Raw genomic sequence first — 21,923 nt, forward strand, 5'->3', positions numbered from 1 at the left:
CAGTTTTGACTTTAGTTGTGGTCAGAGGACATGTCACACAAACTAGTTTGCTGGAAGCATAGTGAGACCTTTACACATTAACTAAGGCCCAGGTTCACTAAAGGTTTGCGTAAAGCATGCACGTAATTGTTACGGGGGCCTGGAGGACGCATCCCGTGTCCCGATGTACAGAAGTGGGAAATTTGACCAAAATCAATATAGGTTCAAACTCAAATTCTTTCCTTTGTTAATTTACACTCGGTTAGGTGGAGGCAGCATTCATTGTACTAAGCATAGTACCACAAAAGAAACAAAACAAGAAGATACTGTGTGAAGGTCTATATGTCCACGCACACCTTCAGGTGAAAATAGAAAACAGAAGCAATGGAAGTTTACAGAAAGTGGACTGCAAGGATGCGGGTTTGAGGTGAGCATTACCTAAACAACACTCAGAACTTAACAATATTGTCCGCAGCATGCTGTGTGTTGTATTGAAGTTCATTATTTCCGAGTTTGTCTGGGGCGAGAAAGAAAGTTTGTAGAACTGGGCTAGCAGCTACCCTCCACATCACAAGTATTTATATGTATTCCATACAAAATAACTAAAGATAATCTGCATCATCAGTACTCTGAGTTTGACAAGCAATGACAGCAAAGAACCTGACAACTAAACTCGGATTGGTGCACTGAAATATGTGACATTACCTTTATCCAACTCCCGCCCACCTCAAACCAGTGAAAAAAGCAAGGATGAAAACACAAATACAGAAATCTCTCATGTGAAATTAATTGTGTTCAGGGATTTGAAAGTGTTATTATTCAGATTAATTACAATTGAGTCTTATTGTTTTGGTTTCATATCAGTAAAAAAAAATTTGTACTCAAGTTAAATCCTGAGATCTGGGAACATACAGAAACTTTGCTAAAAAGAAGTCGTACAGGTCAAGAAACACGAGCAAATGATCAGAGCAGATGTAAAGAAGCCCTCAGACTAGTTAAACTTATCTTGGAAGAGGAAACAAAGGGCACAGTAAAATAATTAACCTATTTTCCATTGTAATCATTCATCACATTTAAATGTTTACCTACTTACCACATATTTTCTTATGCAGTGGTGGATAATTAGCAACACTTTTGATTTTACCAACAAATATAGTGAACTGTTTTTACGTCTGATCATGTTCCTTGACCCGTTTGCCTCTGTTGTTGCTATGTCACCATGTTCCCAGATCTGAGCTGTTACTCTGGTGAGTACAAGGTTATCATAATAGAGAGATATGATGGCCATAACTGCAATAATAGTGGTGCTCTGTATTGGTCACTCCAAGGTTTTTTTTGCACCAGTCATGAATATGCAGATGAAAGTCCTATGAAATCCCATAGTCCTATGAAATCCCATAGCTCTGGCTGCATATTTCTTTAGACAGACTGGCAGTAAGCAATGTAGGATTGCATCAAAGTCACTAACACAACACTAACTATAATAAGAACATGAAAACAGATAATAACAGCAACAACTGAGATCACTATAGTGCAGGATAAAGATGGCAAAAGGAACAGCTTAGCACACAATCTTAACAAATCTGGACCTGAATCCTTCAACATTTGAACAAATTAGTCTTGACAATATTAAATCCAACATTCCCACCAGTGTTTTGTTTTTGTATCTGTCGTGGGTGTGTTTTTCTGTGTATTCTTCATCGCTGAAGCTGATTTATGCAGAGAAAAGAGTCACATGAACAGAAATCAAACAGCTCAAGGCTGTCAGGACTTGCGTGAGCTTGAGTGTTGACAGCAGTGTGGTGTGTTTCTGTCCTCTGCGTGTGCTGCTGTTTTGTCTTAAGGGTCCATCTAATGTTAAGCCTGTAGTTGTTACCCTGTTCATAACAGGAACATTGTGTTCAGTGTACATCCTTCTCAAACAAAACAAAAATCTTCAAAAGCTTCATATGATACAGTTCATGTTTCTCAGTGATGATATACGGAAGGATTCCATGTGCGGTACCAGGACCTGAAAGACCAAAGACAGTATTATTCACTTATTATTCACTTGAAATAGTTTTTTTTCATTTTATGAAATATCCTTATTTGGTTTCTTGCAGAGAGTTAGATGAGAATATCTAGCAGCTGGTTAGCTTAGCTTATGAGACAGCTAGCCTGGCTCTGTCCAAAGCTAACAAAATCTGTCTACCTGCACCTCCAAATCTCCTTTTTGATCATTTGTATAAAAACTAAAGTATAAAGGAAACAATTTGTGTGTGTGTGTGTGTTCCTGGCTGGAACCAGTAACATCCTGGAGTTTGCGTGTTGCTTGAGCTTGTTGCTCAGTGTCGAAAAATAGTTCTGCGCGGGGCTAACAACACAAGAGCTATATGAAGCTTGTCCAATAACATTCGGAGCGTATCATTACATTATTTAATCCCATTCATGTGTGCGGGGAGCCAACAGGAAGTCTTGGGCAAGCATCCTCTCTACTAGCTCGGCTGAAGATGGGCCCTAGTGAGGATGCTCTATGGGCCCAAAAACACGGAAGCGTGAGGAAGCCTAGGGTGGGAATTAATGAGGCACTAATCTTTAAACTAGATATCCAGTTCTCCTTAATACATCTTGCTTTCGGAAACAAACTACATATTAAACTATTCCTTTATCAGCTGACACATTTTAAAAGCAACATGTTAAATTGCCTTTTCACAGCTTAAAGGCTCCATGTTCTGCTATCTTTGGTGTTTAGGTTAATGCTTATTTCTTTCTTACCCTGGTGTGCTGTAGGAAGCTGGGTTGACCTGAGACGTTAAAGAGACAGAGGCTGCAGACAGACTGTTGGGAGAAGCTTCACGGCTTACGCTGTTTGGAGAGGAATTTGATGAAACTGGAAGGAAAATGTTAAAAAATTAATGAACATGCACCCGCATGCAGAAACCCACATACATGGATCATAAACGGCACAAACCATTTGTTTTTGTTTTTTTATTAATGTGCCAATTAGTCTTGGATTGTGAAATAAGAGATAAAAATGTTATTTTGTTTCCAAAATCAAGAATGAACTTCCACACTAACTAATGTAAAATGCAACAGTAATATAGGGGAACATACATGTATCATTACATACAGTAATAGTTCAGTAGTTGAATGTAGGAAACAGTACTTGCCTCCGCCTGAAGCCAGAGGGCTGTAGGATCTGGACACTGAGGCCTGAAACAGTTTAAATGGATGAGGAAAAAGCCAACTTCACATTAGGACTGGAAAATATATTTGCTTTATCATCAACAATTTCCATATTCAACACTATATCACAAGAAATCTTCTGATTTCAACTGTTTTTAATTAAGAAGGTCAGCAGAAAAAACTCTGTGATTTACAAGAGCTAAATGTCTTCTTTAATTATTTATTTCATAAGCCTGGGGATGGCTTGCGTGTGCAATAACTTTTACTGAACTTACAAATGGCTTTTGTTTTTAATAAATAGTCTCCTTCAAGACTAACCTAAAGGAATAGTTCATCATTTTGGGAACGTGAATTATTTGCTTTCTTTCTGTGAGTAACATGAGAAAACACATATCAACCCACATGCAGGTGTATTAAGTAATGAGCTGGAGTCAGGATGTGCTAATCAGTGTTGTAATCAGCCTAACTTATCATAAAGACTGGAGGCAGGAGGAAGCTGCTAAACTTGCTCACACAACATATAAGTCCTAAAACCACAATTTCAGTTTGTGTGCAAATTAAACAAACAATATTTGTTTGTTTTATATTATATAACTGATGAGATTTAGATCTGTTGGTAGACATATTTTAAAACTTTAGACAGAGCGAGGCTAGCTGTTTCCCCATGTCTTTATGCTAAGCTAAGCTAACTAAATCCTGACTCCAGCTCTGCATTTAAGGTACTGGTGGCTGGTGCATTTTCCTCCAGGGGGGGGGCTGCTTTACCAAAAATCAAGCAAACATGTACTAAGGTATCTCATTTTAGCCAAAATCTAAGTAGTTTTAGTGCCTAATCCTAACCAAACTGTGACTGAAAAGTAAACTGAGTCTAAAATTAAATTATCAATTTAGACTTTTAGCTTCACATGGGACACAAAACCAAGTGTCCTGGTTGAAAGTCCTGTTTTTGACCCATTAATCCACCAGAACCTCCTCCCTATGGACTCACTTTTTTTATTACATCACCTGACTTCCTAAAGACTAAAGACCAGTTTTCACAATTTGTCGCTCTTCACCAGACTAGATATCGGCCGAAAAAGTCAGCACTCCACGAACACGACTTGACGCTGGGACTGATTAGACTATATTATTCAGAGCAAGGACACACTCTCTTGAAAATGTGTATAACTGGTAAAAAACTAATGTTGATAATAATAAATTAAATGTATTATTCTTTTTTTTTTTGTTGGAGGGTGGTGCCCTATCATCCTCTATTGGCCAGCAGCGGCCGCCCCTGACATAACGAGAGTGACTGAGTGAGTGATATTGACATTCTCATCTCACCCTCAGAAAAAAAGGAACAAGTGTATCTCCCAAAATAATGTTTTACTGTTTCTTCACCAAGCTGAAAAATATATGATAATATTAGCAGAGTAAATAGTAAAGAAGATGACCCTCTAATGTGACATATTTGTGCTTGCACAAGATTGGTGTAACAGTTAGTAGTTCAGTGGCTTGCACACTGGCCAGAATTTAACAAACACAACAATCCTACATGGTCTCATTTAAAAGAAGTTGATGATTTAGACAGCTAACCATTCTGGAGTTGTAGCTGTGTGATTTGACCGATAAACTAGCCACTGGGCAGTAGATCCTCTTCTCCTTCTGACGCCGATTACAGAACCAAACTCGAACCACCTCCTTCTCCATGGACAGCTGCTCGGAGATTAAGGTTATCTCCTCTGAGTTGGGCTTGGGGTTCTGAAAACGAAAAATTGTTCATGATTCCCTTCTTTAAATGTTAGCATGGGACGTCTTTAAGGTTGACAGCTGCCTGGCAACCACTGATGGCGTCCGTGAGTTTCATCATCAGGGTCTCTTGTTTATGACATTTTCAGTCAGACATTGATCTGGCCATCCTGCAACTAAAACTTTGTCAACTGTGGTAACAGTTTAAAATAAAGTCAGTATTACATCATACTGAATGAAACCTAAACAATCAGAACGTATTATGAATAAGTTTAGCTAATAAATTGAAGTTTAAGAAGGCACCCATTCATAAATGATAAAATACATAAAAACAGTTAGCTTGAAAACAAATGTGTAATTTTTAATATTTGTTTGAACAATGCATTATGTATGAGTAGGACATACTGGCTGGGCAACAGTTGTTCTACTGAAGGATTTTAATGCCACTGTTAAGTACAAAAAAAGTGTTCAACTTTGGTGCCCCCAGCAGAGTCTAGTAGGCTAATGCTAGCAGCTCAGGCACAGCGGTGCTCTGAGCTAAATGTTAATGTTAGCATATTCACAACAACAATGTAAAAATGCATGCTAACATTTTAATGATAAAATTCTAACTATTAGAAACAAAATTCACCAAGACCTGCCCTTAACTGGCACCGACTTATCTCTAAACTCAGGAACCTTAGAAACAGCTGTAGAACCAGATATATGTTTAGACTGTTTTGCTTCCCTCAACCTTTACCAACTAACTTCAATAATTTCTTCATCTAAACCATCAACCTGCCTCTTAGACCCCATCCCAACTAGGTTGCTTAAAGATGTTTTACCTTTAGTCAGCACTTCTATACTATATATGATCAATCTATCTTTATCAACAGGCTATGTACCACAGTACCTCTTCTGAAAAAGCCCAAACTTGATCCGGATGTTTAGCTAACTATAGACCTATATCTAACCTTCCATTTCTCTCTAAGATCCTGGAGAAACCAATTGCTAAACAGCTGTGTGACTTTCTACAGAGCAATAGTTTATTCGAGGATTTTCAGTCAGGATTTAGAGCTCATCATAGCACAGAGACAAAATTGAATGAAAATTACTAACGACCTCCTTATTGCATCAGACAAAGGACTTGTCTCTGTACTGGTTTTATTAGATCTTAGTGCTGCATTTGATACCATTGACCATCAGATTCTATTGCAGAGACTAGAACATTTCATTGGCATTAAAGGAACCGCTCTAAGCTGGTTTAAGTCCTATTTATCAGATTGATTTCAGTTTGTACGTGTTAACAATGAGTCCTCCATGCACGCCAAAGTTAGTCATGGAGTTCCTCAAGGATCTGTCCTCGGACCAATCCTCTTCACTTTATATATGCTTCCTTTAGTCAATATTATCAGGAAATATTCCATAAACTTTCATTGTTATGCAGATGATACTCATTTATATCTATCGATCAAGTCAGATGAAACTCATCAGTTAGCTAAACTTCAAATGTGCCTTCAGGATGTTAAAACCTGGATGACCTGTAATTTTCTAATGTTAAACTCAGATAAAACTGAAGTTATTGCTCTGGGGCCTAAGCACCTCCGTGACGCATTATCTAAAGATATAGTTTCCCTTGATGGCATCGCCCTGGCCTCCAGCACCACTGTGAGGAATCTTTGAGTTATCTTTGATCAGGACATGTCGTTTAAGTCTCACATTAAGCAAATTTCAAGGACCGCCTCTTTTCACCTACGTAAAATTGCAAAAATCAGGAACATCCTGTCTAAAAATGATGCAGAAAAACTAGTCCATGCATTTGTTACTTCTAGGCTGGATTAATGCAATTCCTTATTATCAGGCTGCTCGAAAAAGTCTGTTAAGACTCTTCAGCTGATCCGGAATGCTGCAGCACGTGTTCTGACAGGAACCAGGAAAAGAGATCACATTTCTCCTGTTTTAGCTTCTTTGCATTGGCTTCCAGTAAAATCCAGAATAGAATTTAAAATCATTCTTCTTACCTACAAAGCTCTTAATGGTCAGGCACCATCTTATCTTAAAGAGCTCATAGTACCTTACTACCCCACCAGAGAACTGCACTCCCAGAATGCAGGGTTACATGTGGTTTCTAGAGTCTCCAAAAGTAGACTAGGAGCCAGAGCGTTCAGCTATCAAGCTCCTCTCCTGTGGAACCAGGTTCCAGTTTGGGTTCAGGAGGCAGACACCATCTCCACATTTAAGAGTAGGCTTAAGACTTTCCTCTTTGATAAAGCTTATAGTTAGAGCTGGCTCAGGTTAGTCCTGAACCATCCCTTAGTTATGCTGCTATAGGCCTAGACTGCTGGGGGATTTCCCATGATGCACTGAGCTCCTCTCTCCTCTTCTTTCTCTCCCTCTGTATGCAACCTCATCCCATTATTGCATGTTACTAACTCAACTTCTCCCCTTTCCGGTAGTCTTGTGCTTTCTCGTCCCTCTCCTCTCTCCTATCACTTCCTGCAGGTGTTTCTGGCTCTGGATCTGTGGCTGCAGGTCACCTGCTGCCCCGTGTTCCTGCTTGACACCCTCTGCTACAACAACTATTGTTACTAGTCCTATTGTTATTGTTGTTATTATAATCATTAACATTACGATTGTTATCATTAACACTACTATACATATCTATACCATTTTTCATTTAGTCTATAGCAACATCACCTTTACTGTCTGTACCTGTGTGTGTGTATATTGTGTAGGCTGCCTCCCTCCCCTCTCTCTCTCCTTCCATCCTCTCTCTCTCTCTCTCTCTCTCTCTCTCTCTCTCTTTCTCTCTCTCTTGTTGGGCTTCTGTAAATAACATCACAGAGTACGGTCTAGACCTGCTCTTTTATGAAAAGCGCTGTGAGATAACTGTTGTTGTGATTTGGCGCGATATAAATAAAATTGAATTGAATTGAATTGAAAAGTTAGCGCTTAACAAAAACTACAGCAATGACATTAATTTTGCAAGTATTTGGACATTAACCAAAGTCTTTGACAAATTTACATTTTGACAGCGCTAGAGGAAAAGTGAAGGGATCAACAAAGTTATTACAATTCATCCTGAGGGGAACAGGGATGTCTGTAAACAAAACTAAAGAGCTGCATAGCTGTAACGTTACTGAGGCATAGAGGTACTTTGAGGTAAATGCTGAGGCTGATGGGAATGTCATTAAACTTTTTAGGTTTTTGGTAATAAACCAAAGTATTGGACAAATAAAAATTGTGACCTTAAGATGGCAGCAGATGAAAAGTTAAGGGATCAATGTGTGAACAGGGATTAATGGCAATCCAGACCTGGGTACACTTAAATGAGTGGTCTTAAAGTAACACATACTATTGAGGGCACCAATTTTGGCAAGGATTGTTCAACAAACAAAAACCTTTTGAAACTTAAATATTTTTTAATTTTAGTTTGAAAAATGCTATAATTACATTTAAACATTTGCTTTAATTATTATTTGAAAAATGCTATAATTACATTTAAACATTGTCTGTAATTATTATTTGTCAGTGATGAGTAAATTATCGAAAACATGCAAACGAGTTATTATATATAGAGAGAAACATAGAGTTATTTGTGTCTGTAACAGATAGAGATCAGGTGTGTTTGTTATATTAGTGATGTTCTAATCATTTACATATACACAACAAACCTTTCATGTTGTCTATTAATTGATATTGACTTTATAATGCTAATCAATCTATACACAATAAATTCCATAACTTAAAAGCTGAGCAGACTCACTTTGAAAACTCGTTAAATACTGATTCAGTCCTTAACTCACATCGTTGAAACGTTTCTCCAGAGTCATTTTGATGTTTGTTTCAATGCTTGTCCTCTTCTTTCGTTTGCGCCCGTATCCCTCGATCAGGGGCGCCAGAGACGCAGTGTTGCTCATCGAGTCAGAAGGTGAGTTCTCTAATGTAAAAAAAAATACAACATGGACATTCATCATCACTGCAATAAATTCAGGTAAATCATTTTCAATAAAATGCTAGCTTTTGTGCTGCAAATTTGATACTACAGATATGTTTATGTTTTTAACTTGGATATCGATGCAAAGTTTTTCTGCTAAACACCTTTTAAGGTTATCTCCATCATTTCCTTTAATCTGACTACTGCAGGTCCAGGTCTGATGTGTCTTGTTTTGAATGGCTGTAACATTGCTAGTTGATACCTCCATCCTCAGTCTAATCAATCATCTAATCATGCTCTTAAATGTATCTATGGGTACAAATAAAGTAATCTGAACCTTTCTCAGATGACAGCAATAAAACTCACTTAAGACATTTTGACATGTCATAGCAGGAAAACCAAAGGTGTAACTGCTAACATAAATAACGACTGCACTGCAGTTAGGTGCACTAGATCGAGTTCCCGCTATCCCGCTATGTGCACACTGGCTCACTAAGATTACACTTAAATGGAACTGAGCCATTATATTTATTACACCTGTGCTTTTCTTGTTGTAACAAGTGAAAGTGTCTGCTGTGAAAAAGGTCTATTAAGTTAGTGTACATTCACTGAATGATCAATTTTACGTCAACTGTCACAGGGTAAAGACACGGTGTAGGACATATATAATTAGAAAAGTCTGAGTAAGGGGATGGATGGGGGGCCAGTAAACCGGACCTTGACCCAAGAGACCGGTGTTCGGTTCCTGTGTGAGATAAAAATGTAATAAAACATTCAAAAATGTTTACAATGATATTTCTGCAGCAACAATACTTTTCCTCTATCATCATCAATTTGGTGATTGTGAATTTTTTTAGATTAGATGTCTGGATTTTTACCTAGTTGTTAATGGGGATTTAAATATTAATGATTTAAAAAACTTCCTTGAAAAATGTTTTGCTTTTCTTAAATAGACAATTTTATTGAATTTTGAAATTTCTAGCGCCTTTTCACATAAAGCCAGAATAATTGGTGGTACTGTAAAAGTAAAAAAGTAAAATAAAATGGTTGTGACTGTGTTGTACCTGCGTCACTCAGCCATTTTTCCAGCAGAGGCTTGAGTTTGCACATGTTTTTGAAGCTAAGGTTGAGAGCCTCAAAGCGAGAGATTGTCGTCTGACTGAAATCATTCCCGTACAGTTTTCCCATCGCAAGGCCCACATCTCCCTGTGATAAAAAACACACACACGAACTATATCACCATCTTATGCAAATGTCACAATATAGATAAGCAAAAATATATATGAGATTAAGATTAAGACTTTTTGTCAAGCTACTGTTTCCAAGATCAAGAACGAGCTAATATTCATTTTTATATTTTAAACAACAACACTAAATATTTTTGTTCATCTTGCGTCTTACTTTTGTAAATTTGTCCATCCTTCCTAGCAGTTTTCGTAATACTGTACCTCATTAAAATAATTGCTGAGATCTGGGAACACAGTAACATTGTCCAGCTGGGCAACAAACACAAGACGATCAGACAGATAGAAATCAATTAAATGGTTTGAATGTCTGACTGCTCGTGTTGTTTTTCTGATAGACATGATGGCCAATACAAATTGGACCGAGGTTGTAAAGCTTAAGTACTGCAGACCAGTCTTCCAGCACAAATCATAAATATATATACATAGAGGGAGCAACTTGATAAATACAGGACACAGGTGTGGTTGTTTGTCTGTGTATGTATGCTGTTTTATCCGCAATGTGCACTATTGGCCCAAGAACAATTTCTCCTTGGAGACAATAAAGTTTATCTCATCTCGTCTCATCTCACATAAACTTCTTAGGTTTGAAAATAAATGTTCTTAAAGACCCTGGAAATATGATTTCTAGGCCTCTTCTCTACAATCAAAGTTAAAGTTTGGGAGGGGGGTATTTTTATTTTTTATTTAGAGCTGAACAACCCCGCAATTGTCATCCAGTTTTCATTTAAATATTTTTAATTTAAATGTTGCTAAATCCTAATTGGTGTAAGGGAACATGTGACGTTTCCCAACTAAGCCACCTCCCCCCCCCAAAAAAAAAAAGAGAGAGAAACAAGGAAAATATATTAATACAGAAAAATGTAATGTGATTAACCAAAACTATTCAGATTTTGGCAGACAACAGTGTTCATGTAAGACCACATTGCTAATAGTAGGAAGCAGATGGCGAAAATGCCTTCAAAGGAAAACCTCTTAATTACCTGAGTAAAACCCAGTTTGATGCGTCTTTGTTTGAACGCTTTAGCAAACTGCTCCAGTTCTTCTAGATCACTGGGTTCTTCCTGTGGTGGTATTGACATGTGTTTGGGCATCTGCAGGTGGGACATGTCCATGTGGTTCTCCATAGAGGGTCCTGCCAGACCAGAACGATTCATTGCCTAGATAAGAGAAACGAAAATAAAGCACTTTAAAAGATGGTACGTGGAACATATTAGCAAACAGTTTCTTATTACACATCCAGCAGTTACAAAGCAACATCATCATTCATCTGCAGTTGTGTTTCTGGCCACCTGACGAATACTAATACAATGTCCACTCTATTTAGTTTGGTAGCCACCAACTCCTGAAGGAAATATTTGTCCCTTTAGGTGCAACGGGTGGTCACTAACATTATCTGTTGGCTAGATGGGGTACAGTGGGCCTTTTTGCTGATGAAAAGCCAAAGTAATGACTTAGAAGATGGTTTAAAGCTCCCTTAAGCTGTGGTGAATTGCAGAGTAGGCTGAATTGTGCAACCCCTTTCACATACAAATAGTCATGTGATCCATTGTTGATTCATTACAGCCACTTTAAACAGCACATGTCCCATTAGACAGTGTGACATTCTTGGTGCATTATACTTTGTGCTTATGTGAGTGGCCTGGATTCACCTGTGGAGTTAGAGCCAGTCCAGGTTGATGCTGAAGCAGACTGGTTTGACTCTGGCCAGGATGGGACAGCATGTTCTGCTGCAGAAGGGCTGCAAAGGAACAGTGGGTTTTAATCAGTTATCTGTTTGTGATTACAAGACTGACAGCTACTGCTGCTGTTCGTCAAGAAATAGATACAGCTTGCACCTTTTCCCAAATCCACAAATTGCAATTTGTATTGATTGCACTGTTTTGTTAACTCTTACTTCTTTCCCTAGGTTTTTACCCCATCAATGCGACATGTACTAGTATTTATTGCATTGTATGTTGTTCCTTAAATGTAAGTCGCTTTGGATAAAGGGCGTCTGCCAAATTAGTAAATTTAAATGTAAAATGTTTATAGTTTTTCTAGATGTTGCACTATTCCTTAAATACAACACATCCATGTTAATAAATACATTTCTGCTTCGTTACTGTGCCTGACCAAGTTATTTTTCTTTCTTTATACAGATTAAACAAACAAGATATAATGTGTTAATTAGTGAGATTTAGAGATACTGTAGGATGTAGGCAGATTTTGTAACTGTTGGACAGAGGTAGGCTAGCTGTTTCTCGCTGTTTCACCTGTATCCAGCTGCTGTCAATAGATTTATATTTACTGTACATGAGTTATCTTCTCTTCCTGCTCTCGGCCCAAAATCTGATTTAGCATGTTTCCCAAATGTCGGAAGAAAGCCATTTGAATTAGGGCACTGCTAAAATGTTAGAACTATAATTGGAGCCTCAAATAATTGAAAATAAATAAATCTAATTATTCAAGACATGTCTTGTTCCAGTTGTGTCAATTTTTTTGTTTGTTTGTGTTTTTAAGACCTGGGTGGCTGGTGGGGCTCTGGGAGAGCAGGAAGGGTGACGAAGATGACAGGTGAGCTGGTGGCATCAGAACCAGCTGCTGCATGGTGTGGAGAGAGGTGAGCTCCTGGAGCAAAAACAAAAAAACAACACAAAATTAGTCTTGACTCAAATGGATATTAAGCTTCAGTAGTTGAATTTGAAGTGAATATACTGCAGATGAGCACTCTGCAGTGGTGGAAAATACATTTACATAAACACTTACCTCCAGTTCTGAGGTACTTTAGATGAACACATTGATGTACTTTATAATTATACTCCACTACATTTTAGAGGGACATATTGTAAATTATAGCTTTAGTTACTAGTTACTTAGCTGAAAATATGATACATAGGATCGGCTTATAAAATATGATGATTATCTATAGATTAAACATCCAGAAGTTATGTAACAACAACATTGATAATTTAATCGTTTAATCGCTTTAGTCTTAGCAAGTTTCTCAGATACCAAGGTGACAAAATGCTGTTGTTTGTCTAACTAACAGTGGACTAATTATTCAAATAATTGTGTCATTACTAAATATAACACTGGAAAGGAAATTTCTGCATAATGAGAACGTTTACTTTTGATAGTTAAGTGAATTTTGTTGTGAAAACTAACTAAATTACCTAAACGGAAAAAAACTAAAGGTCTTAAGTACAAGTATGAGGTGCTTCAAATCAAATCATATTTATTTATAGTGTAAAATCAACATGCAGCATGGTCTCAATACACTTTCCAACGTAAGGGTAAAAACAGCAAGAATAAATAAATAAATAAGATAAAACAGCTGCATTTCAAGGCTTCAGATTAAGAGGATATTAAGGTGCTCGACCCAAAACGAATTCTAGGGGAGGCTGTAGTGATGTGAGAACAAGCAGGTTTTTCAGTTTTGACTTAAAAATATCCAAAGAACATGCTTCCCTAAATGTAGTGTAAGGTCATTCCATAAATAGGAGGCACTGTAAGCAAAAGATGATATTTTGTTATAGAGAGGTTTGACCAGGAGACCAGTGTTAAGAGAGTGAAGAGGGCGAGCTGGTGTATACGGTGTAATTAGCTCAGCTAGGTAGGATAGGGCAAGTCCATGCAAGGCCTTATAAATTAAAAGGAGGACCTTAAAGTCTGCGCTAGCTGGAACTGGTAACCTAAAACCTAAAACATATGACCAGCTTCTAAAATATGATACATTTTAGCATCATATCAAAACAAATGTCAAAACATTATAATCAGTGTTGGGGGCTTCTTTACTAAAAGCAGCAAAACCGCAATATGAAAATACCTCATTACAAGTAAACGTCTTGAAATGAAAATGTAATGTAAAGTAATATTAGCTAAATTAACTTCAAGGAAAAATTAAAAGTTCTCAAACAACAAAAAATACTCCAGTGACTGCTTTGCTATTATCTTTACTCAGGAGCATTTTAAAGTTGGAGCTAATTTGAATTATTTTACATACTGTAGTGTATCATATTTCATAACCTCATTGTACGTTATATGTGTAAAATCTGTGTAAAAAAAGTAACTCTATTTCCCTCTGAACTGTAGTGGAGTAAATAAAGTAGCAACAAAAGTACCTATTTTTATTTGCAATAAAAATTAAATGAATTTACTTAGTTACTTCCAACCACGGATTAAAATGCTGTTTACATGTTAATGCATCTGCAGTAATAATTCAACAATATTATATATAATAATACAGCACTCTGAAAGGGGCTATACTGCATGAGGAGTGCCTTTACTTATGGTATTTTATTTTAAGACTGACATCATAAAATAAACCATGTGCAGGATTATTTGGTTAATTTTTAGCATGTTCCAGTGATTTAGAATAGCACTCTTATGTGCTATTCAAAACAAAACATTTTTGAGAACAGTTCAAATAATTGCAGCTGAGGCCAACATATCCTCACTTTTAGTCCCTAAAATCAAACATGCTGGATCCTATGTTTCCAATTGTTATGGCAGAAAATTGTTTCCTCTTACATTTAATCTTTAACACATTCATTATTACTATTATTATTACTATTATTGTTATGTCTTATAGGTACATTCTATCTCGGACCTTTCCTTCTTCTGTACCCCTCATGTTAGTCTGCCCACATTTACTAGGGTTCATGTCAGAGGTATGATATTGTTTTGGTGTTTTCCTTACTTGCTGTTCCTCTCTTCTTCTTGAATGTTCATTCAAGGATGGGAGAGAATCTCTGTTAGCCAAAAAATAAAAACCTAGACTATGTAAATGATTATGCATCCCCTTGCTCTGGGCCAGATGCCCGAAGCTGCCCTAGGCGGCAGGTCTCTGGAACAACTGATTTTCTAATGTAGTACTTCTCTGTCATTCTCTTTTTTACTCTTTTAACGGTTAGTTTTTACTCAATTATTTGACCTTTACTTATAACAGAGTACTTCTACACTGTTGTGTTTCTACTTTTACTTAAGTTAATCAGAATACTTCTTCCGTCACTGCCACTCTGTGAAACCCGGTCTCTAATAAAAGGCTCAGACAACATGCTTATAAGTAAAATAACCAAAGTTATTGAGTGAGTCAAAGTCTTACCCCAGTCAGCTGACCTCCAGACATCGGCAAGCTCTGTGTCAGGTGACATGTCTTCAGTGTGGAGGCTGAATGAGGAGAGTCGTTGATGTTCTCTGTCTTAATCTAAGACATTGAAAGCACAATGTTAGCTCAAGTGTGAGTGAATAGCTTAAATAATAGTTTTGTAGAGCTGAGAAGATGGGAAACATTGTCTGCGCATAATCTCGGGGGCAAATGAGTGCATGTTTACATGTGTCTGACTATGTGTGTGTGCTGTGTGTAGAAACAGTGCACACACACACGCTCACACACATCACTCCAGGACCAGTTTGGTCACTAAACATGATACAAAGAGTGATAGACTCTCTCCCTCCCCTTGGGCAAGCCATTATGCAAATAACCCCCTCACCCAACCCCTGAAAGCCATGTCACTTCCTGAAAACACAAGCACTGAAAGAAATGTCCTCATCCACCAAAAATAATGTTTGGATAAGTAGCCAAATAGCTGCAAACTATTTGAGGTGTTTCTAAAGAGATGGCAGTCATTATTGACACCTATTGGTGGAGCCAGTAGTTTATCCTGAGGATGTTAGTGTCAGTACCATTCACATGGCTTTAGGTTATTTATATTCCAACTCAGCTACTTTACTTTTTTTTAGGTCTGTTAAAGGATATAGAAAGTCTTGTGATAATCTATATTTGTTTTTTTATGAACAAATCCCATGAAAATACCAAAACCAACATTAAATTTAGCCTACTAAGAAGTGTTGTCTGTGTCAACAAATGCGCTATTTTTCTCCTGTTTTAGTAACATTTGCATTGTGTCCTGCTGTTTTAGGAAATTACTGAGCCTTTTACATAAAAATATTATTGTGGTGGTGAGGGTACAGTGGGTAAGACACCTAACCTCTAGTTGCTCCTGAGACGTGATACATAGAAGTTGTAAGTTGCTGTGGATAAAAGTGTCAGCTACATGAGTGAATCTAATGTATATCTTTGGTCAAAAGTTTTTACAATTTCAGTCCACTAAAAACTGTTCAAATTAATAAATCTGACATGAAAAACCAGTCTGGTTAAACTGCTTGTAACTGGAACAAAGGTTTGCAAGAACTGGTAGCTCTGAAAAGTTGGGTACCATAAAGGTTGGATTGTGACCCACTAGAGCACCAAATGTGTATTAATCCACAGCTAAAATACACGTACTTAAACACTGTTGGTTTTGGTCTTTTTATGAGAACTGTAACAACACAGTGACAGAAATATAGAAATATAGACTACAACCAGACTTATCCTTTCAGATCTGGTGGCTTGGTTGAGTCTTTACTTTCACTTGGTGTTCCTGCTCCAATCTGCTGCTCACAGCGAGTCTCCCAGTCAACATTTACTGGCAGTTTCAGTTATTTAAAAAGGAAAGTGGCTTAAATAAAAGTCACACATGGTTATAAGTCACATAATGATTTCGGCAAAGATGAAAAAGTGAATTTGATCCATGCTTGCCTTTAAAGGACGGCATGAAAGTGTACACACGACACCAGTTTCACCCACTGCGTACAAACATTACTGTGTGTAAGTGTGCCAGCTAACAGGAATAATTTGCTCCAACCAAACAATATAAATCCTCCTGATGACAGAGGCCTCATTCATAAAATCCTCATTCATTTAAACACAACAGTAAGTTGCAGTAAGAACTCTTTTACTCACTTGTCGATTGAAGTCGATCCCGTTTTGCTCTAAATATCAGAGAGAAAGAGATTGAGATTTTTAAAATGTCGCCCTGTAGTTTCTTAGGACATTCAACTTCTTCAAAGCGACACAGAACAAATTCATTCAAGATATTAAGTCTGTTAGCATGAAGTGTATCCACGTGCATGTGAAACATGATTTCAGTGTTGTATTTTGATGGTTTGGGTTTCTACTCTTATTTTACCCCTAAATCTTCCATCTTTTTCATGGCTGCAATGACATAATTCCAAATTGCATCAGTAAGTTTTCATCTAACTTTATTTCCAATTAAATCAACCTGAACAAAAACAACTGCTGAAAAACTAAAACTGGCTTTTTGGGCTTTTGGCAGTAGTTTGGTTTTGATTTGATTTATTTACAAAAGACACCACTCCATAGGAAAGCATGTCACAGTAAGAACACTTATTTCTAACACGGTCCCAAGTTAAAATGTTAAAAGACAGCTATAAAACATGTAAAAGCAGAATCTTAAAACCAAAACTGTATCAGTGCAAGGTATAAACATAACCAAAACACAAACCACATCAATCCACCTAAATAGAATAACAGATTAATCCATAGATAAGATGACTATTGATAGATGACTATATATGACTACACTTATTTTTCTCAATCCTATATTATTAGCCAGAAGGAAATGCAAAGAGTTAAATGAGAAAATAGATCAATAAAAACAAACAACTAAAATCTTGACTAGAAACTGAATTTAAACTAAAATCCAGGACCATACTACTACATAAAAATATACACAATAGAGCCTTGTAATCAATAGTGTTTTTTGTCATATATTGAGAAGGCAAGGTGCCTAATTTGAATCACATAGATGAGTATTAGGAACAACTATACAGTGACTCTGTATATACACACACAGTTACGTACAGGTCTGTGAAAAGAAATGGGAATCTATTCACTGCACTGGCTGCTGACTATTCACACACAGAAGTGTGTATATAAGTATTTTCAAGAAGTGCAGTTTTCCTCCTGAAGTGTACAGCGTTCAGTGAGTACATGTGGAGAGGACAGGGAGATGGCCGACAGAGGAGGAGAGCTCAAAGGTTTGGTGGATAAGCTCCCATCATTTGAATATCAAATTGGACCTATGGTACTGTGTGTGTGTGTGTGTGTGTGTGAGAGAGAGAGAGAGAGAGAGAGCGGCAATGAGCTGGTAGAGACACACAATGCAAATTTACCCCTCCACCCCCTTCACTCACTGCCACCCCACTATGTCACCGCCCCCCAGCCCAACCAGCTTCAGAGCCAAACTTCCAGTATGGAAATGACCAAGACATGCAAATCAGCTCTGAGTGCAGGAAGCCTGTGTTAGAGCTCTGTCTGCACACACACACACACACACACACAGAGGCAAACACACTCAAAACGATGGCTACACACAAAAAGTCAGTCAAAGCGCTGCAAAAAGTCTCCATTTTAATCAGCTGTCTCATCTTTTACTCCATCTGTTAGTCCTAAAACCTAAAAAGTGAACAGAATGCGATGAATAAACTGTACTGGGAACAAGTGGAGTGATATCCTCCCTTTGGCTCACTAATCTGTTTACTGTCAGTTAGACTTGAAGGCTGAATATGATATTTCCGCAGTAGAAAATACCCAACACTACATCACAATAGTAGTGTATACTGCGTGTGCTATTATTCTAATTATATCAAACTTGTGATGTTGGCATGCTACTGATATTTAAAAGATTTCTGGTGTTTTTCTAATTGTCAACAGTGTCACTGTTGAACAGTATTGCCCCACCAAACAAAAGATCACTGCTCACTCTTAAACTGCATAGGGATTATTTTTTTAAATGAGCTTTTTCTGTTTTCATATGTTATTACATTTCCAGTTGTGGGTTAGTGTAGAGGATAGCATCTCTATATTATCCAACACAAAAATGCAAATTCAAAAATGTGAATTCAGTGACAGTGTTTTTACAAAGATGTGGAGCAGCACATCAATGTTGATTTGTATCCTTGTTGTCAGACTGAAATCTCACAAAGCAGCACTGTCTCCTAGAAATCATGCTTAAATACAACTAAACTGCAACAGCAAATATGTTTGGAGAGAATCATTCATCTGAATCATGTATTTTATCAATACAGTGAAGCAACATTTTAAATAAAAGTACCTGCAAAGTTCCACAATATATAGAACGTATTTGTGTTTGCTTTGAGTTTGTTTTCTCAACAATATTCATTTTTATAAACTTAAGCATGATTCAACTTTTTTATGTTTCTGATCAGCCACTCATGGCACTTGGCGAAAGTTAGGGAAAGAGCTGAAAAAGTCAAAGGTGGCTTACGGCATGATGCAGGATGTGTTGATGTTATTAAAATATAACCATGGTCTTTTCCTAAAGTTAACCGTGAAGTGCTTTTGTTGGCTAAACCTGACCAGACACAGGACTCAGAAATAAAGCTCAGTCTGTGATGTCAAAGTCCTGCTCTTTGTACGTCCACCATCCAACCCAACTACCAGCGACTTGCATGTGGTGCAGAAAAGTAGTTGTTCTTAAAAATGTGAAAATCAAATGTGAAGCACAGCTGTAAACACAACAACTACAGATTCAAAATTTTCCTTTGGGGAATAGTTCAGTATGTGTCCTCTGCTGTACTTGATTTCCAAATACTTAAATGTTTGAATAGTCAAGGGTTCAGTTAATCCAAATTACAAAAAAAAAAACTAAAACATTGTCTCACTTAACTTACCTCTAGTGGTATGTCTCCATGCAGATAGTTTTGGTTTTATTTGTTTAGGTATGTCTCAGATTTCTGTTTATATGCCAATACAATGAAGGTGAATGGAGTTTAGTTTGTTGTGTTCACAGCGATGAACAATTACATGTGAAAAATTCAACAGCAAAATGTATTTTCACAGAAAATTTTGCCGTAACGGTTTTAATGGAGACAATTTCTTCAGAAGAAAGAGGTCCCAAAGAAAACTGTGAGGCCTGTGGATTATCCAGAGTAACTTGGAGACTTGGAAAGACACATTGCTGTTCATTATTTTTAATGTCACTTTTCAATGCGGGGAGAATTACAGACTATATTGCATTCACCTCCATTGTACTGGAGTGGAGCCAGTTACCTCAAAATAAAACCAAAACTATCTGCATGGAGAGATTATGTAGATGAACTACCATTAAAACAGCCAAGCCTCCTAATGACTAATGAGAGCTGCATGAAAATGTCTTCCGAATGAAATTTAGGCTAAACAAAAAAGCAGCTGTGGCGCCTATCACATCTGATCACATACTGACAAAAAGAGTCACACTGGTCATATAATACATTTAGCACTTCCACGAAACAACACATGCTCACTTCTCTCACACAGCCATTGTCTAAATAAAAGTTCCACTTTTTTCTGTTGCTGGTTCCTGGTTTTGTGTTGTGGCTGGTTGGTTGTCTTCAGCCCCCGGGCAGCCAGTATTTCTCTGCAAACAGCCTCAGGTGCATCCTGGTATAGCGACCAACTGCCACACACACACTCGCACGCACAAACATGCACACGGTTCCCTACACAACAGGAGTAGGTCAAACATGCTGCTTGTTCAATTTTTATATGAAACATTGTCATGCATTAGATGGACCAGCATGAGGATAATGTGCTACGTATCCTGAACCTGGATGGAGCTCCTGCTGTGAAAATTTATACTTAAAAACAGCAGCAAATGTTTCTAACAGCACCAAGGATCATTCAACTTTGATAAAGCCTAGAACCAAAAAGTCTGTGTGTATTATTTATATTATAGGATTAAAAATGTTCTTAAGATATTTGACATATTTGAGTCCAACAAATATCTTCTCAGATTATCCAGACAATAGTATATTGTTTTTCCAGTAGAAAAGCCATATTAAAACTGACACTTAAGAAAAAGCAATCACTAATAAGCTTTCTATAATATCGATTTCATGTTGACGCTGAAAAAATATGAATCCACAAAGGAACACATAAAAAAAAACGAGAGAGAAAATCAACTCTTGTCTCAAATGTAAAGACAAAATAAACTCTTTCTGTGGACCTTGTGCCTCAGCAGCAGTGACAGAATAAACAGCACACTTTTCCTGAGTCACTTCTCTTGAACTTGGTGTGTGTTGAGATGAATCAGCGGTGTTTACATGCGCCATGAGGAAGGTGAAATATCCTTACCTGCCTGTTCAGCTGGAGCGTCTGACTGCTCCACCGTGTCTGCGCTCATCTTAATATCTGTAATGATAAATATCGCTGATTTTCCTACAGGATTGTAACTTTACCAGGACAAAGAAGCACTCAAGCCACCCAGGAAAATGATCTTGAGTTTATTCTAATGCGCCCTCCCCTCCACACCAATGCAAAAAAACTTCATACACTCCCGCGTGATCCCTAGTTATAATATTCATAAGCAAGGCAGACATTCCCATAAAGCACTGTCATAGTCACCTCCATATGAAGTAATCACACAGCACATTAACTTATTCAAACTCATATGTGTGATATGAAATACTTATAATAAGATATTAAAAAGTTATTGATCAGCCTGTGTAGGAGGAGGGATTTACCTTAGAGAAACAGTTTGTGTTGCTCCAGCTGGCGTCAGTCTCCTTGATTATTCAAAGTTAAACTCTTATTGGGATAAAAAGTTTTGGAAATCCACGGCTGCTCATCAGCATTTTCCTAAGTGGAGAGAAGCTCACCTCTGCAGTACACCCAACACTGCCTGATAGGATGATTTGCATATGCCTGTGTGCGTCCTATCCAGCTTTAGACTGTTTGCATAAAACAACAATAGGCTTACTGCAAATTACAGCGTTTCTGTGTGTGTGTGTGTGTGTGACTGAGTGTGACCATACTAAAAGAGTCATCCTCAGAGTTGCTTTGGATAACAGGATGATGTGTTATTCCTTCCACCCGAAGTAATTGGGTGTGTGTGAGTTCTTACTTTTATTCTACCTGATACATCAATGATGGAATGTGATAAAGTAAAGTCACTTAAGTATTTTAAAATTTGAGGTATTTTACTGGAGTATTTCCATTTTACTTCTACCCTATTACATTTCCTTCAACAATATTGTAATTTTTACTCAATTACATGTGTTTTACA

General features: G+C 37.4%; 1 protein-coding gene across 2 annotated transcripts; it reads right to left on the reverse strand.

Annotated features, from left to right (window-relative positions):
- Positions 1-1,366: 1,366 nt before the first annotated feature.
- On the reverse strand, positions 1,367-21,522 carry pou2f3 (POU class 2 homeobox 3). 2 transcript variants are annotated; one of them, XM_038708404.1, is made up of 13 exons: positions 21,382-21,522; positions 20,993-21,049; positions 16,799-16,827; positions 15,119-15,220; positions 12,537-12,642; positions 11,685-11,773; positions 11,016-11,192; positions 9,853-9,994; positions 8,658-8,791; positions 4,720-4,884; positions 3,129-3,171; positions 2,734-2,848; positions 1,367-1,990 (listed from the first exon to the last, which is right to left on the reverse strand). In XM_038708404.1, exons 2-13 carry the CDS (start codon positions 21,039-21,041, stop codon positions 1,948-1,950), a joined length of 1,194 nt encoding a protein of 397 aa, XP_038564332.1. In that variant the 5' UTR covers positions 21,042-21,049; positions 21,382-21,522; the 3' UTR covers positions 1,367-1,947. The 2 variants fall into 2 exon arrangements, with proteins under 2 accessions (XP_038564332.1, XP_038564333.1); XM_038708405.1 differs by lacking the exon at positions 21,382-21,522 and having other exon boundaries at positions 20,993-21,131.
- Between the last annotated feature and the right edge of the window lie 401 nt (positions 21,523-21,923).

Source organism: Micropterus salmoides, unplaced genomic scaffold, assembly GCF_014851395.1.
Source record: "Micropterus salmoides isolate LMB-PRFRI ecotype aquatic unplaced genomic scaffold, ASM1485139v1 Ms_hic_scaffold_9, whole genome shotgun sequence".
In the NCBI taxonomy this organism is placed as follows: domain Eukaryota; kingdom Metazoa; phylum Chordata; class Actinopteri; order Centrarchiformes; family Centrarchidae; genus Micropterus; species Micropterus salmoides.